At 42.5% G+C, this 27313-nt stretch overlaps 1 protein-coding gene across 3 annotated transcripts; it reads left to right on the top strand.

Moving 5' to 3' along the window:
• Nucleotides 1-25845, top strand: ogfod1 (2-oxoglutarate and iron-dependent oxygenase domain containing 1). Of its 3 annotated transcripts, none has more exons than XM_070896722.1 (13): nt 1-245; nt 1771-1919; nt 3033-3079; nt 4713-4813; nt 7339-7455; nt 8332-8423; nt 12777-12905; nt 15052-15165; nt 18037-18116; nt 19283-19602; nt 21036-21164; nt 22949-23007; nt 25337-25845. In XM_070896722.1, exons 1-13 carry the CDS (start codon nt 92-94, stop codon nt 25496-25498), a joined length of 1653 nt encoding a protein of 550 aa, XP_070752823.1. In that variant the 5' UTR covers nt 1-91; the 3' UTR covers nt 25499-25845. The 3 variants fall into 3 exon arrangements, with proteins under 3 accessions (XP_070752823.1, XP_070752825.1, XP_070752824.1); XM_070896724.1 differs by having other exon boundaries at nt 158-245; nt 1776-1919; XM_070896723.1 differs by lacking the exon at nt 1-245 and adding an exon at nt 253-1082.
• The last annotated feature ends 1468 nt before the right edge of the window (nt 25846-27313 follow it).

Raw genomic sequence — 27313 nt, 5'->3', positions numbered from 1 at the left:
GCGCGCTAAATGCTGCCGGGAAATGTAGTCCTCCCGTCAGGCGGTGTGTGGAGGTCACTCGCAGCGTTGGGACATCCGCTCCTGGATAGCCATGAGCTCCAAGAGGCTGCGGAGCGATCAGGAGAGTGGGGTCGGAAGGAAGCGACAGCTAAAGCGACAGGAGCTCGCGGAACTCAACCCATTGCTGCTGGAAGCGAAGGAGCGAGTGAGCGAGGCCTGGAGCCGGGGGCTCGAGTACTCGCATGGTGAGGGGAAGCAAGGGCATGGGACTGGGAGAAGGGGCTGCAACTCTCCGATGGCGAAGAGAGGCAGGAGGCGAGACAGTGACAGATCCCAAGGCCGGAGAAACAATTCACATGTCAGCGTGGCTCAGTGGGAGCATTCTTGTGTCAGTCAGAATCATGGATTCAAGCCCCATTCAAAGATTTGAGCACATAATCGAGGCTGACACTTCAGTGCAGTATTGAGGAAGCGCTGCATTGTCGGAGTGCTGTCTTTTAGATGAGACATTAAACCGAAGCTCCATTTGCCTGTTTAGGTGGATGTAAAAGATCTGATTACACTGTTTGAAGTAGAGCAGGGGTGTTCTCCCAGTGTCCTGACTAACATTTATCTCTCAACCAACATCACTGAAAACAGATTAACTGGCCATTCATCTATTTGCAGTTCGTGGGAGCTTGTGGGAAACTCGGCTGCACTTTTTGCCTATATGTGAAGAAGGTCTTTGGGATAAAAGAGCAAAGCTTTTGAATCCATTATAATTCAAGATAAAATTAGTGAGCATTTGGAAATGTACAGGTTAATCAAGGACAGCCAGCATGGATTTGCTAAAGGAAAGGCACGTTTGGCAAATTTTAATAAGGTTTTATTTTGCAGAGATGACTGGATAGTATTAAGATATATGTATTGATTTTATGAAATCATTTGATAAGGTTTCTCACAAAAAGGCTTGTTAGAAAAATTCAGGAAGAGGAAATGTAGTGGTGCCTGGAAATCTAGCAGTATGGATACAAAGTTGGTTGCTGGACAGGAAACCAAGAGTTAAGGTGAATGGATGTTGCCCACCGATGCCTGCTTTGAAGGTTAGTGGTGCTGTCACAACTTGCAGGCTGTTTCTAACTGTAAGCTTTAAAGTATAAGACATGTAAACCTGATGGTACATTTATCCACTGATTTTAGAGTCACTGAGAAGCGAAGTCTGCTTCACATTGACGCTAAGGTTGCAGTATAAATCTGGGGTCCGGTCTTGATCTGACTCTGGAGAGAAGCGGTGTGAGATTCTCTCTGGGAGCAGACTCACCGGGCTTGACAATGGGGAGTAGCTCCAGTTTGATGTCAAAACTGTATTCATAAAATGCACAGGAAGTCTATTTGACCGTTTAAATATATTTTAAGCACATTTGATTTGATTTAAATGGAAAGAATACACGAAGACACTGACCTGCACAATCTGTACATTAAAACATTAATGGCCAGGAGGAGAGCGCTGCAGATGCTGAGCTCTTCCCTGGTCAGAAAAATTTCAGTCCAAACCAGGCAACATAAATGAGAGCGTGCTTGGCTGGAACTATGACTGCAGCTACTGGTACTTGTAACAGTGTATGGATATTTGCTCTTTGTGGTCTTTAGGTGTCTGTGACAATTCAACTTCCTTTTTACTTTTGCAAAGATATTGAATTGTAACATATACATTCCCATGTCTGTAATTTATTGCAGCAAAACAGCTCCTTGCCAACGTATTTAACCGTGTCTTTCCTTTTCCCTTTGCAGAGCAGAGTCTGCTGCTGGGCACTCGGCCATTTACACACTGTGTCATTTCAAATTTTATCCAGAGTCAACTGTTCCTGGAGGGGCTTCAGAATGAGCTTCTGCAGCTGAACTTTCATGAAAAATCCAACGATCTCTATAAATTCAAGCAGGTGAGAAACAGATTATGGTAAATGGAAGGGTTAAGTGCAGAGAGATAACAAAGTGAATTTGATAATAAGAGGTAAGAACTGTTGCGATGTGCACATCAGTTGCTGCTTCCATTGTTTTCAGACTGTATTGAATGAAAGTACCTCACGTATCATGGTGCAACAGATATTGGAGTGATATGGACTGACAGGATTTCTGAACAGCAGATGGACCAGATACACTGGAGTAATGTAGGGCAAGAGGAATCACTGCAACAGAGTGGAATGGGCACACTGGAGTGATAGAGTCAGATGAAAGAAAGAAAGAATTAACTTGTATTTATGTAGTGCCTCTCTGACAACCTCAGGACATTCTGAAGCGCTGTACAATCAATTAAGTACTTTTGAAGTGTAGTCACTCTTGTAATCTTGGAAGGTCTTTGTGCAGCAAAATTCTTGGAATGATGTAGCATGAGATGATCCTTGTACAGCAGAAATCCTGAACTGATGTAGGGTGAGGTGATTCTTATACAGCAGAAATCCTGAACTGATGTAGGGTGAGGTGATTCTTATACAGCAGAAATCCTGGACTGATGTAGCATGAGATGATCCTTGTACAGCAGAAATCCTAGACTGATGCAGGGTGAGGTGATTCTTGTACAGCAGAAATCCTGGACTGATGTAGGGCGGGGTGATTCTTGTACAACAGAAATTCTGGTGTGGAAGAGTCTTGCCAGAGTGATGTAGGGCAAGCAAATTACTTGTGCCGTCTATCCACTTACAATCACTGCTGCCATTTCTAGTCTCTTAAGACATACCAAGGTTGTGGACATTTTTTTAACTTCTGAGTATTTGCTAATATATTCAAAAGAGACTGGAGGGGATAAAATACAGCCAACCTCCATATTGTGATGCTTGAAATGTCTGTCTGTTGCACTGGGGAGATGTGATTCTGAATGTAAATATTCAGACTGAGGTGACAGAGTAAGGTTCGAGATGTGAATATTCAGAACTGATTGAGTTTCCCGATGTAGGTAATCAGATGGAGCTAATAAAGGAAAAGTTCTAGATGTAAATACTCAGGCAGAACTGGCATTGAGGTTCTAGATGTAAATATTATGTTTTTTTTCCTGACAGTCTGATGACCTCAGGAGGAGGAAAGAATATCATATCTCAGCACTCAGGTGAGTTACTGTGAACCCATCCTCTCTGAGCTTGCTCAGGGCACAATTTGAACTGATTTATTGGACTAAAATGTGTTGTTTTCAAGCATATTTCTCTTGTTGCAACACTGGTTTCCTGTTGAGTCGTCTCCAGTATGCTTTGTATGTGTTGTGGAAACAAGTGGGAGGGGTGAAGTTAGCATTTCTGAGACCAAGCTACTGCTGCACATTTGGGTGAACTGTAGTAGGAATAAACTAGTTTGAAGATTCATTGGTACAAAACTTTTTTCAGAAGCAAGTTAAACTTAGCCAAGCCATCTTGCTGCACAGAGCATATTTATTGTTGCTTTCATTCTGTTTGTGAATTCTGTAAGCTCCTGCATGGGAATCTCATGCAAATGTTTTTTTCCTGTCCTTTTTATAAAAAAAAGGTTCCTTCTTTTCTTTGGTCATGTGTTCTAGACACTTTCTCTGGCTGAGACTGACCAATTTAACCCTTCACCCTCATGCTAGCCTGTATCACTCTTGCCCTTCATGCCGATAGTGTTTGCGTTCCTGTTCTAGCCCCATACACTTTACTGTGCTCTCTCCAAAACGTTTTCTCACAGACCCTCAATCATATTTCCTTTCTGAAATATTCACTGATGATCTTTTCGACATATTGCATTGTGCTCCCGCCAACACTTTCAGTGAGTACCCTGTCCATAAGACATGGGAACACAACTTTCCACTGAGTCCACCAAAACTGATCTGTCTAGTATCCAACTGCATTTTGAATGACCATAAAGTTTGTGTCTTATTGCCATTGCCTGGCAAATTACAATTACATAAGAAAGTATTCATGGATTGCCTTTCCCCGACACGTTCTCCGGCACATCATCTCCAGCAACTTGACACGATGTGGAAACCTATCTGATACATTTAATGATAGATTGTCTTCTCAATTTGTTCCCTTGTGGACTCTCTGGAGACTTTCAGTGGCGAGCTTTGTCCACCTCCTGGCCCCTTCCTCATATATTCTGCAGGGAGCAAGTGCAGCAGGTGATGGGACACCAATCACAGGTTAATGTTAGTGACAGATTTCAAAGGAAGATGGTACAGTACAGTCAGCTGTATTTTTTGGGTTGTACAGAAAGCTAAGGTAATTGCAGATCATGCAGAACAGTTCCCTGACCAGCAGAGAGTGCACATTGCCAATCACTTTCTGAATATTCATTGCTAAAGCATTAATTGTATAGATTGAATCCCTAAAAGTGACAGAACATGCCATCTGACTGCCTATTTAAAGGGGAGTGGATAGTTTGACCATTTTGCACTCCTTCCACCCAAGATTTGCTGGGGCATATGTGCTATAAAATCTTTATCCTTCATTAAGGGGGTGCCAGGCAGGAGCTTGGCTAAACTTAGCAGCTACTGCACAGTATTCCTCTTTGAAAAAGGCACTGTACCATCCTTCACTGAGATGTCAGTATTGGTGTGAACCTAGCTTCTCATTAGGTACCTGGTGAAGTAATGTACTATAATTTCAGATACTATCTATAGTTTTGTAGAATTTTTCTCTCCCCAATCTGTGTTTAAATTTTGTGGAATTTGTGTTTTAATTCAGGTTTAGCTAAGATTCAGTCATTCAGCTATTTTTATTCTCTTTCTCCAGGAAGGTACTCTTTGAAGACTTTCGTACATGGCTGTCAGATATTGCTGGTATAAAACTAGAAAGCACAGTGGATTTATCCTGTGCTAAATATGAATACACAGGTATACAACACTAAGTACATAGTGTGGTACACATTGGGGATATTGCACACTTCTATTTTACTGGGGACTGCACATGTTGTATTATACGGGGGTTGTTGCGCACATGATATCACACTGGCACTGTTGTATTACACTGGAGATATTGCATTTGTGGCATTTCACTGGCACTGTAGTATGCACAGGGCACATTGCATGAACAGTATTACATTGGAGATACTGTATCATGAGATCAAACTGGCAAGGTCATACCACTGAGAATACTGCACATTTGGTGTACCGAAGCTGTGGTATACACCAGTAATAATACATGGTAGTATTATGTTATGGTATGCCCTGGGAATATTGCAGAAATTTAACTAATTTGACACTGTTGTAAGGATGTGTCTTTAATCCTAAGACCGCCTGTTTCTACATCCGTAACATTGCCCGTCTCAGCCCTTGCCTCAGCTCATCTGCTGCTGAAGCCCTCATCAATGCCATTGTTACTCGAGACTTGACTATTCCAACGCACTCCTGGCTGGCCTCCCACATTTTACCCTACGTAAACTAGAGTTGATCCAAAACTCGGCTGCCCATGTCCTAACTCGTACCAAGTCCTGCTCACCCATCATCCCTGTGCTCGCTGATCTACATTGGCTTCCGGTTAAGCAATGCCTTAATTTCAAAATTCTCATCCTTATTTTCAAATCCCTCCATGGCCTCGCCCTTCCCTATCTCTCTAATCTCCTCTAGTCCCACAACCCCGAGATGTCTGTATTCCTCTAATTCTGCCCTCCTGAGCATCCCTGATTATAATCGCTCAACCGTTGGTGACTGTGCCTTATGTTGCCTAGGCCACGAGCTCTGGAACTTCCTGCCTAAACCTCTCTGCCTCTTTACCTCTCTTTCCTCCTTCAAGACCCTCCTTAAAACACACCTCTTTGACCAAGCTTTTGGTTACCTGTGCTAATTTCTACTGGGCTCGGTGTCAAATTTTTAGCTCATAATACTCCTTTGAAGCGTCTTGGGACATTTCACTACGTTAAAGATGCTATATGAATACAAGTTGTTGTTTAAAGTTATCCTGATGGCCCAATATGACACAAACGTCAGCAAAAAAAAATGTTTTCCCTAGTTTTAAATTTGTTTTGGATGCAATGTACTGGATTTGTTGAGATAAAAGCATAGACCACATCTGATGTAGTTTTTATATGTAGCTGAAGGCCATACAGAACCAGATACTACAAGACTGAAAAAAAAATCAAAGTTTTGAGAGAGAGATGGATTTGATTTATACAGCATCTTATCATGTCCCTTACAGAGGTCACAAAATGTTTTGTGCATAACTACTGTCCTTGAAGTACAATGACTTGCTATGTGGGTAAACGCAACAGTTGAGTATATTCAAGGCGGAGATCGATAGATTTTTGGACTCTAGCGAAATCGAGGGATATGGGGATCGGGCGGAAAGCTGGAGTTGAGGTAGAAGATCAGCCATGACCTTATTGAATGGCGGAGCAGGCTCAAAGGGCCGTATGGCCTACTCCTGCTCCTAATTCTTTTATTCTTATGACAGTTATTTTTTATATAGCAGTGAGATGAATAACCAGTGAATTTATTTTTGGTGTTGCTTGAGCGGGAATTGTTGACCAGGACATTAGGGGTACTCCCTGCTTTGGCCTGCGTTTGAGGTTTTGTCGGAAGGATGCACCTTTAGCAATGCAGCACTACTGCAGCGCTACACTGGAGTGTCAACCTGGATTATGTTGGAGTGAGATTTGGTTTTATAATCTAAGTAAGAGTTGAGGGTGCTGCCAAGCAATGTTACCTGTAAGCTTCGCTTTGCTCTGCGTGACCTGTTTCTTTTAATGCATGGTCCCTTTAAATTTCTGCACATGTGCGGTATTTGCAATGTAAGGGCCGGTTAGCGGTCTGCACGAGATCTTTCGGATTACTGTGCGGCCGTGTGCGTGCAGCTTAGCAGGAACATTGCTGCCAAGTAAGCCAAGCTGAGGTTGATATGGGTTAGGAAATCTCTTTATTCTGGGAGATCTTGTGAAGACTGATCAGAAGCATTCCCCCTGCCCAGCCCCCCATCTCTTTCTCCCTTGAAAGTGGTGACAGTTCCATGGCAGCGGACAGATGTTCAAGGCTTCGCACAAAATGTCATTCCTCGCATGAGTCTGGACGCTGAGTATTAACTGAATACTTGATTATGGGGCCATCGTAACTGAACACAGCCTTACAGCAGGGGCAATTGAATTGGATGCAAGGCTAATTTGTAGTGTTCCCATTACTGCAATTGCTAGGATCGGCAAACTCCATACCGACCAGTAATGGAATCTGGAACCCGCCTGGCCTGTGTAGTTTAGTGTACAGGATGTTTGATGTCACTCACTAAGCCATCAGCAGAGCCCCAGAGGAATACATTTTTTTTTAAATCCGTAAATGTATCAGTGAAAATTGTTAAACTGAAAATGAAATGCTCAAGCATCAGTAAGCATTGTTTAGATAACAACTGCTCTAAAATGTTGACGCTGTTGCAGATGTGTTGCTGTGTCACGATGATGAGTTAGAAGGGCGGAGAATAGCGTTCATCTTGTATCTTGTTCCTGAGTGGGCAACAAGTGACGGTGGCACTTTGGACCTTTATGATGCAGATGGTGAGTAGGATTTACTAAATATAACTGATTGTTGTAGCTTTAGCCCTGACTCATTAGAGCCTCCACCCCAGAGGTGTCTATCTGAGCCCCAGCATAGTTGTGGGCATTAGTTTTGTGTCGAACTTGAAGTTACATTTCTCGACAATTGATGTTATGAATACCCTGGCACACTGTTGGGTACTGGGCATAACCATTGTGTTATCACAATGCACCCATGTACTAGCACTGTGTATTAATGCTGTTGGTAGGATTCAGTGTGTTTACTGACTGTGAGGCTACAGCAGGGTAAAAGGACCTCGCAATCTCAGGCCAGTTTCTCATGGTGGAATTCAGAATTAAAATGACTATTGTATCAGATCAAATTAAAATGAGGAAGTAACAAACAGGTTATTTTGTGTAAGTAAGGGTATCTCGTGCAGTGAAATTAGACTGCCACTGTACTGTCATACAAGGAATTGTGTCAGAAGACTCTCCTTTTTAGGTCTGGCATTCTGCTACAAACCCAGCTGTGGCTTCGAAAATTAAGGTCTCTTTTGAATGTAGGACTGGATGGTGCAATGGATTAGATCCCTGTCCAATAACTTGAGCTCCAACTTGAATCTCAATTCTGCATTGTGGCTGAAAGTCTCCACTGCCTGATGCAGAACTGGATGATGCAATTGATTAGATTTATTTTGTTTCACTTCCAGTCTCTCGTTCAAGGTCAGGACAGACTTGGGGGTGGGGTAGAAGTTTTAGATCTGATGATTCCAATATGAAATGAACACAAAATAATATTGCAATTTATAACTAGCAATTAAATAAATATACTCTACATGCATGACTCCGAACTCTGCAGCCTTATGATTATGCAACTGAATTAATTGTTTTTTACAGATCGTTATCAGCCTCAGCAGATTGCTAAGTCTTTAACTCCTTCGTGGAACACATTAGTTTTCTTTGAGGTTTCCCCCACGTCTCACCATCAGGTAAAGATGTGATAAAGTTCAGGATAAGCTGGGCAGTAACTAGCTGTGGACAATGAAGTTATGCATGAATAATAGAGAGACTATTTCTGAACCTTTGTTCTTCTTTCCATTTACTTGGTCAGGAGGTTTTGGGCCAAGTGTTCTGGCACTGCTATTCTTTATTTAAGTATGTTTACAATATTAGAATGCTGGGTTTCTAAATGGGAATCCTCCTTTACTTATAAGAACATACAAGAACATAAGAAATAGGAGCAGGAGTAGGCCATACAGCCCCTCGAGCCTGCTCCACCATTTAATACGATCATGGTTGATCCAATCATGCACTTGGGTCCACTTCCCTGCCCGCTCCCCATAACCCCTTATTCCCTTATCGGTTAAGAAACTGTCTATCCCTGTCTTAAATTTATTCAATGACCCAGCTTCCACAGCTCTCTGAGGCAGCGAATTCCACAGATTTACAACCCTCTGAGAGAAGAAATTCCTCCTCATCTGTTTTAAATGGGTGGCCCCTTATTCTAAGATTATGCCCCCTAGTTCTAGTCTCCCCTATCAGTGGAAACATCCTCTCTGTATCCACCTTGTCAAGCCCTCTCATAATCTTATACATTTTGATAAGATCACCTCTCATTCTTCTGAATTCCAATGAGTAGAGGCCCAACCTACTCAACCTTTCTTCATAAGTCAACCCCCTCATCTCCAGAATCAACCTAGTGAACCTTTTGCTGAACTACCTCCAAAGCAAGTATATCCTTCTTAAATATGGAAACCAAAACTGCACGCAGTATTCCAGGTGTGGCCTCACCAATACCCTGTATAATTAGCAAGACTTCCCTGCTTTTATACTCCATCTCCTTTGCAATAAAGGCCAAGATTCCATTGGCCCTCCTGATCACTTGCTGTACCTGCATTCTAACCTTTTGTGTTTCATGCACAAGTACCCCCAGGTCCTGCTGTATTGCAGCACTTTGCAATTTTTCTCCATTTAAATAATAACTTGCTCTTTGATTTTTTTTCTGCCAAAGTGCATAACGTCACAATTTCCAACATTATATTCCATCGGCCAAATTTTTGCCCATTCACTTCGGCTGTTTTTTTGTGTTCTCCTCACACATTGCTTTTCCTCCCATCTTTGTATCGTCAGCAAACTTGGCTACGTTACACTCGGTCCCTTCTTCCAAGTCATTAATATAGATTATAAATAGTTGGGGTCCCAGCACTGATCCCTGCAGCACTCCACTAGTTACTGATTGCCAACCCGAGAATGAACCATTTATTCCGACTCTCTGTTTTCTGTTAGTTAGCCAATCCTCAATGCATGCTAATATATTACCCACAACCCTGTGAACTTTTATCTTGTGCAGTAACCTTTTATGTGGCACCTTGTCAAATGCCTTCTGGAATTCCAAATACACCACATCCACAGGTTCCCCTTTATCCACCCTGTTCGTTACATCCTCAAAGAATTCCAGCAAATTTGTCAAACGTGATTTCCCCTTCATAAATCCACTCTGCCTGACCAAATTTTGCTTATCCAAATGTCCAGCTACCTCTTCTTTAATAAGAACATAATAAGTTGGAGCAGGAGTGGGGCAGATGGCCTCTCGTGCCTGCTCCGCCATTTAATACGATCATGGATGATTCGATCATGGACTCGGGTCCACTTCCCTGCCTGCTCCCCATAACCCTTTATTCCGTTATCGTTAATAATGGACTCCAACATTTTCCCAACCACAGATGTTAGGCTAACTGGTTTATAGTTTCCTGTATTTTGTCTGCCTCCTTTTTTAAATAGGGGCGTTACGGTTGCAGTTTTCCAATCTGCTGGGACCTCCCCAGAATCCAGGGAATTTTGGTAAATGACAACCAATGCATCCACTATCCCTGCTGCTACTTTTCTTAAGATCCTAGGATGCAAGCCATTAGGTCCAGAGGATTTATCCGCCTTTAGTCCCATTATCTTACTGAGTACCACCTCATTGTGATTGTGTTAAGTTCCTCCCCCCCCCCCCCTACAGCCCCTTGACTATCCACTGTTGGGATATTTTTAGTGTCCTCTACCGTAAAGACCGATACAAAATATTTGTTCAGAATTTCTGCCATCTCCATGTTCCCCATTACTAATTCCCTTAGTAATTGGAGGTCTTGTCATCCAATATTTACTTTAGCCACTCTTCTTTTTTATATACCTATAGAAACTCTTGCTATCTGTTTTTATATTTCATAGTTTATCTTCCCTTAATCATTTTTTGAGTCATTCTTTGTTGGCTTTTAAAAGCATCCCAATCTTCTGTCCTCCCACTAGTTTTAGCCACTTTGTATGCCCTTGTTTTTAATTGGATACCGTCCTTTATCTTTAGTTAGCCACGAATGGCTATCTTTTCTCTTACACCCTTTCCTCCTCACTGGAATATATTTTTCTTGAGAGTTGTGAAATATCTCCTTAAAATTACGCCACTGTTCATCAACCGTCCTACACTTTAATCTATTTTCCCAGTCCACTTTAGCCAACTCTGCCCTCATATCTTTGTAGTCTCCTTTATTTAAGCTTAGTATGCTGGTTAGAGATCCAACTTTCTTGTCCTGCATCTGAATTTGAAATTCAACCATGCTATGATCACTCATTCCAAGGGGATCCTTTACTAGGAGATTGTTTATTAATCCTGTCTCATTACACAGGACCAGATCTAAGATAGCCTGCCCCCTGGTTGGTTCCGATACATACTGCTCAAGGAACCCGTCCCTTATGCCCTCTATGAACTCTTCCTCAAGGCTACCCCGACCAATTTGATTTGTCCAATCAATATGGAGGTTAAAATCGGCCATGATTATTGCTGTTCCCTTTTTACAAGTCCCCTCTATTTCTTGGTTTATACTCCGACCAACAGAGTTGCTACTGTTAGGGGGCCTATAGACTACGCCCACCAGTGACTTTTTCCCCTTATGATTCCTTATCTCCACCCAAACTGTTTCAACATCCTGATCATTTGAGCCAATATCGTTTCTCACTATTGCAGTGATTCCATCCTTTATCAACAGAGCTACCCTACCTCTTTTTCCTTTATATCTGTCCTTCCGGATTGGCAAATACCCCTGAGTATTTAGTTCCCAGTCCTGGTCACCTTGCAACCACGTCTCTGTAATGACTATCAGATCATACCCATTTGTATCTATTTGTACTGTCAACTCATCTATTTTGTTATGAATGTTATGTGCATTTAGACAAAGAGCCTTTAAATGTTGTTTTTTTTTTACCCTTTTTTCCTGCTTGTTTCCTATATCCTTCAAATTCACTTTCTTTATTTTTGTTTTCTAATTCCAGCTTTACTCCCCTCCCTTCTGAATCTATTCTCAGGTTCCCATCCACCTGCCAAGCTATGTAAAAGGAGCAGGAATAGAGGAATGCCGGGCAGGTCAGGCTGAAACTGAGACAGACTGCGCCCACCCACATTTACAGACAACCCCTACCTGACAAAGATTGTGTGGAACTGACTACGTAGACTCTGCAGAGAGGCAGATGCAGAGCTGTGCCACCTGTTGCAAGGACACAGTAGCTAATGTGTAGCATAAAGTGGTTAACTATGACCTCAAATGCTCTGCCTCCTTCTAGGCATATTGCAGTGCTGTCAGGGGTACCCTGGAGTGGAAAGCAGGGTTGCCCTCCTCACTTTCAGCTCATTTTGTACCACCTCCACTTCACCAGCCATTAAACTTGGATTGGAATTTTGCCCCACTCCAGCACTTGGCTACGCACTCAACCTCCTGCCATACATTTTACCGCCAAGCCAGTAAGTTTTGCCAGGCATGTTTGTCATCCAAACGACATTTGCAAATCATTATACATGCATTAAAAGTACTGCCAATATTTTTAAAGGTGAGGAACATTTTTATCCCCGTATGTAGCCACTTGACCCTTTAAGGCTGCTGGTATACGATTTCCTGCCCCCCTCTGGCGAGCTCCCAATTACCAGGCCCAATGTTGACTGGGAGCTTGTCCACTTCGTAAATGGAGCTGAAAAATTAGGTGGGGTCAGCACATAATGGCAGGCAGGTGCTTATAACACATCGCCTGACTAATTAAGGCTCAATCGCAAAATCCACTATCGTTTGATGTTGAAAGTGTGAAATATAGCTTTTTCACTAGTCTGGTTTCCGTGCCATATAGTAGGGTATGTTAGGAATTGCTACTGTTTCAATTTCATTGTAAGGGAGGGTTTGCTATTTATAAGGAAACTCCTTGCTGAAATGTGATTTAGTGAAGTAGTAAATAACTTGTTCTCAGTGCAGTGTGTAACATGCCTGTCTGAGTTTTAACATTCGATGCCTAATGCTGTGCTGCATGCATTACCTGTCCAGGTGTCTGAAGTTCTGTCGGAGGGCATGTGCCGTCTTTCTGTCAGCGGCTGGTTCCATGGGCCATTGCAGGAGAGGCCACCTCGTTACATCGAACCTCTTTCTCCTCAATGCCCCCATATCGAATGCGATGTAAGTTCCGATCCCACCATCTCGGTCACATTCAACACACCAAAATCTTAGTCTGATTAAAATAATATGCTTTTGGGGGAGGGGAACTGAATGCTGCCGTGGAATATCATAGTGCCCTTTCACCCCTGAGACTTGGGTTCCAACCCAGTACAAGACAGATGGGTTGTAAAAGGTCTCCCTCTTAGCTGTATAATACATGAAATGAGCTTGGGACACAAACCACTTTATCAATATGCCCATCGTCTGGCACAAATTGGTACAAAAACAGCTGGCATTGGAAATGGAAAATATCACACTGACACGGTAGTGGTTGCTGTTCTGGGGCCGAGGTCTGTTGTTGGCCAGAGTAAGGAAGCTTTGCTCTGTGTCTAACCTGTGTTATACCTGATCTGTGAGTGATTGATGGCGATGATGGCTATCCAAAGCGCTCAATTTCCCAGCACTGATGTCCCTCACTTAAATTAATGTAATATTCATCAAAAAATGTTAAAAATGATGAAAAAGATAGGCCATTGAGCCCTTGAGCCTGGTCTGTCATTTGATTAGATCATGGCTCCAAATCCCTTGATATCTTTACCTAACAAAAATCTATCGATTTCTGTCTTGAAAGTTCCAATTGTCCCATCATCCCCAGCCTTTTGGGGGAGAGAGTTCCAGATTTGTACTACCCTTCGTGTGAAAAAATGCTTCCTGATTTCCCTCTTGAATGGCCTGGCTCTAATTTTAAGATTATATCCCCTTGTTCTTCATTTCCCCATCAGAGGAAATAGTTTCTCTGTATCAATCCTATCCAATCCATTTAACATTTTAAACATCTCAATTAGATCACCTCTCAATCTGCTATACTCAAAGTAATACATGCCAAATTTTTGTTCTGTCCTCAGAATTTAATCCTCTAAACCACAGATTGTTCTGGTGAATTATAGTACATATTCCAGTTTTTGAGTTTGAGATGCAGCCTGATCTTGACATAGTAGAAATGTTTCAGATACAGATTTAAGGGTGCTTATTGGTTTCTGAATTACATTTATAATTTGAAGATTTACTGGAGACCCTCTCCCACATAAAACTATATTAAATCATTTGTTTTACTATTTTATTTTAGCTCCTTTTGCTAATCCACAGGGTGGAATTCCTGTGCCACACACCATTCCTCAACTAAGAGGTCTCTAACTATTGTGTCCTAGCCATTAGCCTACTCACAGGCCTCTGCCCATAACACACCGAGTGCAACATGGTGCAGTACCCAGATTCCACCACAAGAAGCCGCTGCATCATTATTTCAGTAGCAGGATAAGTCTAATTATTCAATTACATTTTAGCGGCAAATTCCCATTTTGCTGTGTTTATATTTTTTAAGTGGAAAAATTCCGGAAATTACCAGGATAGACTGTGATGTAGTGGCAGAAAGAATATCATGCATTTATATAACGCCTTTAACATAGTAAAATGTCCCAAGGTGCTTCAGAGGGGTGTTATCAAATAAATTTGATAGCTAAGTGGATGGTAGGACAGGTCAAAAAAAGATTGGTCAAAGAGGTAGGTTTTAAGAAGTGTCTTAAAGGAGGAGAGAGAGGCCAGGCGGAGTATTCCAGAGCTTAGGGTGAACACCTAACTAGAGCACAGCAACAACGCAGTACAGGTATAATGTCTGAAATCCGCCAACCTTGGGCCAGAGATCATGCCGGTTTTCGGATTTTGTCAGATTTCAGACGTATTGACTTTCTTTTCCGAAATCCGTAAACCTCGGGACCGAGACCGTGCCGGTTTTCGGATTTTGCCAGATTTCTGACCTCGCTTTGGTGCTCCTCACCGCCCGCCGATCCACTGATTCTCGCCATCCACCAATGCTCGCCTCCTGCCGCTCCTCACTGGTTGCCGATTCCCGCCGCTCCTTGCCGCCTGCCGATTCCCACCGCTCCTCTCTGCCCGCTGATTCTTGTGGCCCCCCGGCGCTCCTTGCCCCTTGCCGCCCATCTTGGCCGCCTGAAAAATGTCTGGTTTTCGGACAATTCCGGTTTTCGGACAGCCGGATTCGGGACATTGTACCTGTAATGTAACAGAGCAGGAAGTTGACAGATAAGGATGATCTCAGTATTACAGTGGCACCGATCAGATGAAATATGTTTCCTTTTATATGTTTCAGGAACAAATTTTTTATGACTGGATCAATCCAATTTACCTGGATATTTCAGCTCAAGCCCAGATCCAGGAGGAGTTTGAGGAGAAATCTGAGATACTTTTAAAGAATTTTTTCAAGGTGAGAACTCGGTAGGGGATTAATTCAGTTGAAAGTCAAGAGCCCTTTAGAAAATACTTGTAGAGCATGAACAGGGAAATGGTTCAGTGACATTGGCCATGGGAGGGCCCTTGGAGTGAATCCATTTCTTTGTTGAAATGTCACTGTGAGGTGTCTTTTATTATTCATTGCTGATTTTTTTGTGATGTTCATCATACAGATGTCATGCATGATGGTAGAATCTGCACTTGGCAGAGGAGGGGTCTTACTTTTTGACTAAAAACTGATACTGGAGTCAGGCTTACAATGAAAGAGACGTGGACGTCGAAAGCTAATTTGGTTTTTGGAAACCGACTGTATAGGCAGCAAAAGCCTGTGATAGATGAGAGACTGAAGGGAGAAAGGTCCCACCCAGGATTGTAGGACAGAATGCAGAGGGCTTATTCTGTTTAGGTTAAGTAAGAAGACCCATCCACCAACGTAGAATAATGTTCATTTTTTTAATACCATTATGTGAAGTGAATTGTATTGATTTAAAGTAAGTGACCTATTCTGTATACATTTCACCTTGCTGAATTCTGCAGAGCAGTTTAAGAATTCAAAGCAATCTTTGCCTCACCTAGTTTAACTTAGTCATCCTTCAGAGAAATTGAAGAAATACAAATACAAAAGACACCGATACCTGGTCTGGAATGCAAGGGGATTCTTTTGTCACAATCCTGGGTCTCGGTACCATACTAGTAGCTATCGGCAGTGTGATTCAACTCCAATTAAAGATAAGATGCTCAAACCACTTACAGGAGCGATTGGTGCCACTGAACCTGAGAAGGTATCTATGACAGTATCAAATTTCTAACAAGCTCAAAGAACTGCAAACTTCTTTAAACTGTCATCTTTGTTATACATTTATAAAAATTACTGAATGTGCCAGTTATTATTTCGCCTGTGTTTCTGTTTCTGTGAATTAGTTTATTTTGAAAGAACTAGCATTTACACAGTGCTTCTCATGATCTCAGAATGTCCCAGAGTACTTCACAGCCAGTGAAGTACTTTTGAAGTGTACTCAGTGTTGTTATGTAGGGAAATGTGGCAGCCAATTTGCACACAGCAAGCTCCCACAAACAACAATGAGATAATAGCCAGATGACCTGTTTTAGTAATGTTGGTTAATGGGTAAATGTTAACCAGGACACCAAGAGAACTCCTCTGCTCTTCTTTGAATAGTGCAATTGTATCTTTTGCGCCCACCTGAGCAGGCAGACGGGGCCTTAATTTAAGGTCTCATTTGAAAGACAGCATCTCCGACAGTGCAAAGCACCCTCAATACTCTAGTTAAGTGTCAGCCCAGATTATGTCCACAAGTCTCGCAACATTCTGACTCGGGCAAGAGTGCTACGACTGGGCCAAGGCTAGCACTGTAAATAAACCTGAGTATTAGTTTAAGCTATTGACTATTATGATTATCTTCCACTTTTTAAATTGGCGGGAGATGGAGTGGGCATTCTATGTGTTCTCCAGTAAGCATAATCATGGTTAAGTGTTAGTCCTGGGCTATGCAGCAGAGTCTAGTTTTAGTTTGTAAGATGTTTTCTGCTTGTGGAAACTTTTGAGATGCTTGCATGAGGAAAAAGGTGGTGGGAAAAACCCAAAATGTATCATTGGCTTTGGTTGGAAATGTCTGGTTGGATCTTAGCATGAAACAGATATCTAATAACCATCTTGCCGTGTGGTACCTGTCTCGTGCAGACACATTAAACCTTTCAGTGTCTAGGTTGCTATAGCTTCTCATACAGCAGTTTACATCATACATGTACAGAACTTGACTTTGAGAAATGAACTTTGCTTTATTAGGAGTATAGTATTGCCTTTTACCTGGTGTGTACTGTAAATAGTGAAGAATTGACACCAAGACACATACTTTATGGTGAAAAAAATCAAAGAGCAAGTTATTATTTAAATGGAGAAAAATTGCAAAGTGCTGCAGTACAGCGGGACCTGGGGGTCCTGGTGCATGAAACACACAAGGTTAGTATGCAGGTACAGCAAGTAATCATGATGGCCAATGAAATCTTGGCCTTTATTGCAAAAGGGATGGAGTATAAAAGCAGTCTTGCTACAGTTATACAGGGTATTGGTGAGGCCATACCTGGAATACTGTGTATAGTTTTGGTTACCATATTTAAGGAGGGATATACTTGCTTTGGAGGCAGTTCAGAGAAGGTTCACTAGGTTGATTCAGAGATGAGGGGGTTGACTTATGAGGAAAGGTTGAGTAGGTTGGGCCTCTACTCATTGGAATTCAGAAGAATGAGAGGTGATCTTATCGAAACGTATAAGATTATGAGGGGGCTTGACAAGGTGGATGCAAAGAGGATGTTTCCACTGATAGGGGGGACTAGAAATCGGGGGCATAATCTTAATCTAAGGAGCTGCCCAATTAAAACTGAGATGAGGAGAAATTTCTTCTGTGGGTTATAAATCTGTGGAATTCGCTGCCTCAGAGAGCTGTGGAAGCTGGGTCATTGAATAAATTTAAGACAGAGATAGACAGTTTCTTAAACGATAAGGGAATAAGGGGTTATGGGGAGTGGGCAGGGAAGTGGGCTTGAGTCCATGATCGGATCGTCCGTGATCGTATTAACTGGCGGAGCAGGCTCGAGGGGCTGTAAGGCCTACTCCTGCTCCGATTTCTTATGTACTGTACATGTGAGGGAGCTGACACTGAAATTTATGTGAGCCATACAGGTGTACCAAGAAATACATGAACCATGCAGTATTAGATGGAGTAAATGTTTTTTTTACCAGCAATGTACTGTACAAATGGAATTGCTGTTGGCATGTTGGCACCCCAGAGTGTAACCATAACACTCACATTTTCCTCCACTTGTGCAGAAAGAAAAGTTTCAGATGGTGTGTGAGGCTTTGCACAGCCCAGAGATTAAATGGAAGAGAAGAGGACCTGCCAACAAGAGGTAGGTAGATCAGAACTCTGAAAACATTGGCGCTCATGGATATTAAAGCTACAGAATGATTAAAAGCACATTGAACCATGAGTGCGCTTTACCAAGAAGCACCTACAGTGGAGATGCAGCAGGGCATTTCTGTAACCCTATATCAGACTAAAAATCAAGGTCCAAACCTGGACAGAAGAGAACAGCAATGTCACAACACTTCCTCATTTTAGGAAAAGAGAATGTATTTGATTGCACTACAATATACACGTACAAAAATGTTGAACCTTTATTTAATTTCTCTATCTTTTTTTTTTTCTTCCACATACTGAGAAGGTGGGATTAATAACCTACTCACAGGCCCTGTCAGCAGCTTGCTCTTACTAGAGTTGTATAATGGGCCTGCCTTTGACAGTCCTAATTTTGCATTCCCCACAGCAGTGTGGATGATGGACTCTGCACAATTGTACAATTGAGCATCTCTCCCTTTGCTCTGTGATGCTATATGTTGTTGCTATAACACACTGTGCTTCCCTCCAAAAACATTTTGTTTGTTCACCAGACTCCATAGGGAGCAAACTGAAGCTTTCACTTATAGCGGTTGGGGTGGGGGCGCGTGTGAATACATGTGAATTCTCTGTGTGAATACGTGTCTGCTTCATGTCATGTTAGAGTCCTTTGGGACTTACTATTTGGTCTGTGATAGTTATGTGGTATTATCGGTTATGTGATTAACAGAGACCCATCACATTGATAACTATGAAAACAAAGTGCCCATGTTTGATCTTACACTAGCATCCCTGCTCCCATCTGACTCTGCAGCTTGCCTTCCCTTTTCTGCTCCGAGTCTGATTCTGCCTCTATCCTTGCTACAGTGTGCCACACTCATGGTCTGACTGCCACCTTACGCACATCCTTACTATACCTCAACTGGAGGCCCAGCCTCGGCCTGCATCCTATGTCCCAGTATACATATCCTGCTGATGCTGAGGTATGTGACTGGTCCTTTTAGCACAGAGACATGTGAGAGCCCGGTTGGTGTTGAAGTATGTTGCAGACTTTTGAGATATGACAGGTACCACTGCACCATTGAAATAAATGACAAACCTTGTTAATGTTGAGGTATCTGGCCCTTTTATTTCTCAGATATGTGACAGGCCCTGTGATATTACCTCTTTGTTTTATAGATGCTATGATCAAGCAGAGGAAGATGGCCTCCCTGACATTCTTGCCAAATGTATGGAGCTGTTTTGTTCTGAGGCCATGTTCCTGCTTCTATCCAATTTTACTGGCTTAAAACTGCATTTCCTCGCAGCCTCAGATAATGATGATGATGAGGAGGATGAGCAAGAGGATGAAGTGGAGGACTCCGATGGCAATGAACACGCATGCTCTAGCACTGAAAAAGACACAAAATCTGATTCAACAGATCACAAAGGCGATGAGAGCAGAGAGGAAGGAAAGGTTGGAACAACGGAAAACGAGATGCCAGGAGAGAGTCCGAGAAGTAAGTTTTACTGAAAAACACTCTAAAATTCTAGCAGGTGAATAAGTGCTCTTCTGGGTTCAGAACTGGAGGTTTGAAGGCATTTTGGAAATGAGGCTAGTAAAATAATTATATTGAAGCTCTGCTTTTAGAAGCCAATATTCATGTTTGGAAATCTTTTATTCCCAGACTCCTGAGAATAATATAAAATGTGCAGGATACACAGCAACAGGGCAAAATAAAATAAAAAGAATATTCAACAATCTCACCTAATGAGATTACAGATAGCTGTGAGCATGTGTACAGCATGTGTGGAATTCAGTACAGTGAGTTTCAATGGACGGTTTAATTTAATTAGATAAGCTGTCACAGTGGCCTAAATGGATAACGACATGTCCAGGTATAGTACTAAACCATAAAGAATAGTCTTGATTAGCTGATGTTTGTGAAGCTGGTGAGGACATTGGGGGAAACTTTAACCTAACCTGCCAGTCGGGAAACTGACCGGATCAGGTGGAATCTCTGATATTACTCTCCACTGACTTCAAAGGAGATAAAATCGGGCAGGATATAAAATCAATGTTGCACCCGATCCCGTCAGTTTCTCGATGGGAGTATTAGGTTAAAATTGCCCCCATTGTTTCAGAAATCAATCCGTGACTAGATGCAGGCATGGAGAAGTATTTAGTAGTATAAATGTTCTGGAGGAGGGAGAAGATGGTCTTGACAACAAACTGAACAAAGATTGCACAAAACACTGAGATTATACACCACTGAGTTCAGTCTCCATTTGCAGCCAGGGAAATTGATGGAGTTGGAGGCATGCAGATGCTGCCAAGAGCCGCACAAGGTGTCATCAGTCTTGATATTGAGCTTCAGGAAATTTCAGCTTCTCTAGGACTTGATACGACAGGCAACATCTCTGGAGTCAGCGCTGGGGGTACAGAGTTGTGTGTGTTGGCATACGTGTGAGAACTGAGCTTGTGCTTGCACATGCTATGACTGAGGGGGTAGCATGCAGCTGAAGAGTGTGAGAAGAAACCCGAAGCTTTCCCACTAAGCTGGAGCATGTTGCTGTAGGTTTACTTATGTAGGTCTGATTAGCACTGACACTGGACTGAGACCAGGTCGCCTGTGTGTTGATTCTTAAATTCATTCATGGGATGTGGGCATCGCTGGCAAGACCAGCATTTATTTCCCATCCCTAATTGTCTTTGAGAAGGTCGTGCTGAGCCGCCTTCTTGAACCGCTGCAGTCAGTGTGGTGAAGCTACTCGCACAGTGCTGTTAGGTAGGGAGTTCCAGGACTTGGACCCAACGATGATGAAGGATTGGTGAATGTCCCAGGGAAACGAGAAAAAAAAGTAGATAAGATACTAAAATTAAAAATAACCGTACTCAACAACAATGGTTTAAAGACTCTGAAAGTGCTTTCATTACGTCTGTCCTTCCCAGATCCTGATGTTCCTGTTTGCCGAGGGGAATTACGACACTGGAGAAACGGATACTACACGCTTATCCATGATACCAATGTGGAAAATTCAGAGTTTGCTCTGGACCTGCTGTTGTGCTGTGGGTGTGAAGGTAAATCTTGCTAGTTTTACTATGCAGCATGTGTATTAGTAACTTGCTTTTGGAGTAGGGATCACTAGTGACCCAAGAAGGATCTTGTAAATGTGGTGGGAGGAGGAAGAAAATTGGCAAAATTGGAGACAAATTTTAATAAAGTGTAAACAATAGTCTGTTCCATTTCTGTTGAGGTACTGATGTTTATCGTGGATTTTATTATATATCAGTGTACCAGATACCCATCTTGAAAATTCGTGTTGTTTTTGTTGGTTTAACCTGCATCTTTATCTTGGGTTTAATGTCACTGGCTGTTATGATATGCAGACTTTGCAAGCTGTACGAATCAGATGTGCCTGTGCTTGTTGAATATCTAGGTGAACATTGTGAGACTCGGGCTGAGCCAAGAACCCTCATCTCTGTACTCCATATAGATCATGTGATCAATGTATGTCATAGAGCAGTGGAGGTGAAAACTCTGGCATCTTTACAGAAAGAATTGAATGCTGAAATGGGAGAAATTGAACATCTCTGGATGGATGAAAAGATGGCCCAAATGGCCTTCATCATCCGTGTGAACAGTTGCCTTACCTTCCCTAGACTTGTTGGAACTACTTTCATTAGGAGCTACTGCACCCTTGGTCTCCAATGAGTTTAAATACCTCATGAAGATATTTATTGCATTGTGAGTTAGTGTTTAGCCCCCCAACCTATTTGGTGAATTCCTTTCTTCCTGTAAGCTAAGATTCTCCAGAAAATATCTTTATTATCTAGGCTTGGCACCCTTAATCTTAAACTTGATCATTCTCTGGTAATAGTACTTTAAGAGTATAAATGATATTGATACTATTATAGTGTTTATTGGTTTTAATATAATAGTTATTCGTGATAACGCAAACTAATGAGAGTTTTCCTATCGGGTCCACTTTTAAAAATCAAATTGCTGCACAGAATTATGATTTAACATTAACATCCTTTTTTTGTCTGTTCATTTCAATGTGATTTTAAATATGTTTGTTTAAACTGCAATTACTAACATTATCAGGAGCACTGATTTTAAAGGGTCTCAGAACCCAGCAGTATGGGTGAGCTTAATTAACAGTGGAAGCGATAACATAAGTGTTCTGGCTAAGAGTAGTTACTGAGATCAACTGTGTAACGCAAGCATACTTGATGCGAATCATCCTTGGAGGGTTTATAATCTGTCTCTAATAATTGTCTCACACCACTACGGTTAGCCTGGACGATTCCCTCAAGCCAGTACCCTCGATGGTATCATCAGCCTTGGGCTAATGCCATTCCAATGGCTTTTAAGGTTGTTTTTTTTCCAACTTCCTCCTTCCTATTTAGCAAACTTTGGACAATGTTATTTATAATACCTATACCCCTGAACAGTGGTGATTTTGTAATGGAGACTATAAGTTCCATTTTAGCAACTGTGTAGTTTAGCTGGTGGACCTTCTGCCCTTAGGATGTTCGGGTTCAACTCTCTGTCCTGAGAGAGTTGGGTTGGACTGTGCTCTGAAGAAGGTTCGGTTTGAATTGATTGCCTTCACTGGGTGGTTTGCTTAGTTGAGCCACAGTATAGCGGTGGAGAACAGTCTATTGAAAGGAGGTGGGAATAATTCTCAAGAGCCTGGCTTGCCTGGGTGAAACCACCATCCTGCCCAATGATCATGGGATGACATTGTTGAAAATCCAACGGCTGTCCTGCTATTGTGGGGAAGAGGAAAACATGGCAACAGAAGTCACCAGAAAGGGATCTAATTAGGAAAGTCAGTATGTTTTTTTCTTTGTTTCAGGCTGGGACGAAGAATTTGGTGGTGTTACTTCATACATCGCTAAAGGGGAAGATGAAGAGGTACGTTCTGAGTTTATTCAAGTTCAATTCAGTGATAAAAGAAAGAACTTGCATGTGTATAGTGCCTTTCATGACCTCAGAATGTCCCAAAGCGCCTTACAATCAATGGAGTAATTTATACGGGTAGTCACTGTTGTAATGTAGGAAACTTAGCAGCCATATTGTACACAGCAAGATCCTACAAGCAACAGTGAGATAATGGCCAGATAATAAGAGTTAGTGATGTTGGTTGAGGGATAAATGTTGGTCAAAACACTGGGGAGAACTCTCCTGTTCTTCTTCAAAATACTGCTATGGGATCTTTTACGTTCACGTGCGAAGACAGAAGGAGTTAATGTCTCATCTGAAAGATTGGCTCTTCTGACAGTGCAGCACTCCCTCAATACTGCACTGATGTCAGCTTGGAATACCTTCAAGTCTCGAGTGGGATGTGAAGAAGGTTATGTGGTGACCTTAATGAAGATCTACAAAGTATCAAATGCTAAAGGGAACCCAGAATATTAGTCCAAGGTAAGTCAGGGCAGTAGGATCAGACAACATAAATTTAAATGAGTAAGAAATAATTTAAAGCAGGTATTTAAAAAAAAAAATCTTACTCACTCAAAAGATAATAAATATTGAGAATAATTTGCCATATAATTGCCATAAAGACATTGGAACATTCAAACTGCAGTTGGATGCTAGCCTGGAGGATTTGGAGCCCCAGAAATATGAGCTTCACGGGCAAAGTGGCCTTTTCTTGTCCTTAGTTGTACTTGTGTTAGATTGTGACAGATAGGAAAATAACAATCTCAAGCAGTCTCGTAACCCAAGTGGACTATCACTTGCCTTTCAGCCAGTAGCTCATGAGTTTGATGTGCAGAAATGCCCAGCATTATAATTTACTTGTTTCATTTGAATAAGTCTCATCTGATAACAGCTGGCATTCCAAAAGCAGCCCTGTGTGCAGCCATGGCATTCTGCATCTGGGGAGGTTAAAACTGACATTCTCTCCATCTGAGATGGGGCCTGTAAGACAGCCAGTGAGAGAGCAGCACTGGCAGTGGCCACTGGGGACAAACCCATTGTCCCGTGTGGCGAATGTTCATTCGCATGGAGATCTTGGGGAAATAAAAAGTTTTACAACTTTAATGGAACAATAACTTTTTGGGGGTGGAAGAGTTGTGCGGTTAATTGTGGCCTGCAGTAGCGTGGCATGATTCTGAATGTGATTATCCATACAGTGAGCTCCTTGTTTTAGCCAAGTCACTGGGAAGGGAACCATGTCATTCTAATGAGGCAGTAATTGACAGCCATGTATGGGGAAGGAGAAAAATGTGGATAGTAAATCACCCTGGTAAAGATAGGAGGCATATGACCAATTCCCAGGCCTCTGCTGTTTTGTTGGGTGCTGGTACTTTGCTGGTCATGTGCCTCCCATGATAAAGGGGTACAGATTGCTCCCATCCCGTTTCGGTGGTTTTTAATGCAGCTGCGGTTCAGGTCGACTCTTTCTTGAAATTGCGCTTTTTTTTTTTTGTTTTGATCTGGAAGTCGGTCATAATGGGGGCAGTGACTACACCTGAGGGGCAAAAATGCAGCATTGACAGCAACTGTGGGGCAGAGGTTGGGTGCGGAGCAGAGTCACCACTATGATGAAGTCATCACGGCGCCACATCACTCCGGCTCTCCCCTTCATTTAATGGGGAGAGCCTCCGTGCTTTTAAAACTTCTGGCCACTGGGCCACCAGGGAAGATTTCAGCCAGGCCAATGGCCTGGCACCCAAGAAAGGGTGCTAGGCTACCTGTTGGTGGCCCGGCTGAACCCGGAGGCATATTTGTCGGGCCAACATGGTAGTCGGCCGACAACAAAAAATATGGCGGCAACGGCAGTAGGCGCTCCCCTTTAAGGAAAGCCGCACCGCCGCTGTAGAAGGCCACAGCCTCACTGGACCATCGGGTGAAAGCTTGTTTTGGCACTGCTGAGCGGGCCAAAGATTTTCGGAGGGCAATTACGCCGTCGGGGAGTTAGATCGGTGGTGCGCGCAGTGATGATGCGTATACAGCGGATCGGCAGCAGCGGAGCGGTGGGGGGGTGTGATTGGCGGGGGGGGGGGGAAATCGGGGCACTGCCGGGAAAATTCAGGAGGCAATTGGGCAATCAGCAGCCATTCCACCAAAAGTCGGCGGTCACTCTACTCCGCAGTGTGGCCGTCGATTTGTGGTGGCAACAGGCCTTAAGGAAAGGGGCAATTTCGGCCCCAAAGTGTAAGTATGGAGTCTAGGAGAGGAGGAAAAGAAGAAATGAAGTGTTAACTTACTATAATAAACGGTTTATGTTGTATTTCAGTTACTTACCCTTTGCCCAGAAGACAACTCATTGGCCTTGATCTACCGAGATAAAGAAACACTGAAGTTTGTGAAACACATTAACCAGCGAAGTATCAGTCAGTGTAAAAGGACGCATGAGAGAAGGGGGTTCTGGGACTTTTCCTTTGTGTATTATGAGTGATGGCGCATCTGCCTTCTCTGACTAAACCTTTGCATCTGATGTGGGATGAAGCATCAAAATACTGAATGACATGGTCTTACTGATGAGAGGCTTTTTGTGGTATGTGTACCAGTGCCTTCCAAAATCTGATATATGATGGTGGCAGTTAGAATACTACTGCACTTTGTACGGGCTGTTACTGGCTTTGCCAGACACTTGTTCATTTGAAGAAAGACTCATTTGGCCTGGGAGAGGGCGGCGTTAAAGTCTCAATTGCCTTATCAGTCTAATGTAATAATTATTGAAATATTTTTTGAACAATTGTGATTTTTTTTTAAATTAAAAACATTTTTTTAACAATTGTGAGTTACACCTTCTTTAATTTCCTTTGTCTCTGAAGTTGGCCATCTTTACAATCATCTATCTTCATCTTGCAAGACGCAAGTTCCTTGTGGAGGTCGCCATTAAATTTCAAGTATTTTATAAACTGAATGTTGTTGTTCGTTGCAGCAGGTATAGTGATGCTACTTTTAGTGGGTGTTTACTTTTGTTGTGATATAATCTTGTGATGGTATTTATGTTTTTTTTGGTGTATTTTCTGTTTGTGTTTCCTCCAGTTTACATTCTTTCCTCTCCATCACAGTCTCTGCTATGCACCAGTCCTTGGTTGAGAGGATGGGTAGGGGACCTGTTGCTAGTCTTCTGCCAATTCTGCTTTGAAGCAGGCTGCTGAAAGGTACATGGGTAGCTGAGGCAACAACTGCTTCTTTGCTTTTCCCTACATCATAAAATTAGGCACTAATTTATGTGAAACTGATGGTCTTACTCAGAGAAACAACAAAGATGATTGTCGTGGGAAATACAAGTGTTGCCAGTGTGCAAGAGGGGCTACTGTTCTGAGATTGGGAATTCAGAAGATACATTCTCTGCATCTAACCATGCTGCAGAAAAATATTTGCCTGGCCCAGGATGCGTGTATTTTCTGTTTGTGTTTCTTGGCTCTTGGTGCACAAAATAGGAAAGGCATTCCACTCTTTCCTCACTTACATCCTTCACAGTGACGAGTGAACCAAATTAGCTATCTATATGCAGTGGAAACTAGGTTGACATACAACACATGACTTAGGACAGCAATGCTGTGAGCAGAGAATGAGGTTGATGCAGATTGAGAATGGGTATAAGACAAAGATTTAGATAAGGACAGTCCTATGGACAGAATAAACTATTAAAACGCAATAGTCTTTATTGCAAGGGGATTGGATTATAATAGTAAGAAAGTTTTGCTGCAATTATATAGGACTTTGATGAGACCACACCTGGAGTACTGTGTACAGTTTTGGTCTCCTTACCTAAGGAAGGATATACTTGCCTTAGAGAGGCTGCAATAAAGGTTCACTAGATAGATTCCTGGGATGAGAGAGTTGTCCTCCGAGGAGGGATTGAGTATAATGGGCCTATATTCAGGGTGGATAACGGGAACCAGTAAATGTGGCAGACAGTAACTAGTGGAGTGCCGCAGGGCTCAGTGCTGGGACCCCAACTCTTTATAATATACATCAATGATTTAGATGAAGGAATTGAATGCAATATCTCCAAGTTTGCAGATGACACTAAACTGGGTGACGGTGTGAGCTGTGAGGAGGACGCTAAGAGGCTGCAGGGTAACTTGGACAGGTTAGATGAGTGGGCAAATGCATGGCAGATGCAGTATAATGTGGATAAATGTGAGGTTATCCACTTTTGGGTAAAAACACGAAGGCAGAATATTATCTGAATGGCGGCAGATTAGGAAAAGGGGAGGTGCAACGCGACCTGGATGTCATGGTTCATCAGTCA

Source organism: Pristiophorus japonicus, chromosome 13 (genome assembly GCF_044704955.1).
Source record: "Pristiophorus japonicus isolate sPriJap1 chromosome 13, sPriJap1.hap1, whole genome shotgun sequence".
NCBI classification, from domain to species: domain Eukaryota; kingdom Metazoa; phylum Chordata; class Chondrichthyes; family Pristiophoridae; genus Pristiophorus; species Pristiophorus japonicus.
The sequence above is the reverse complement of the archived record's forward strand: the minus strand, read 5'-3'. Positions and strand labels throughout refer to the sequence as shown.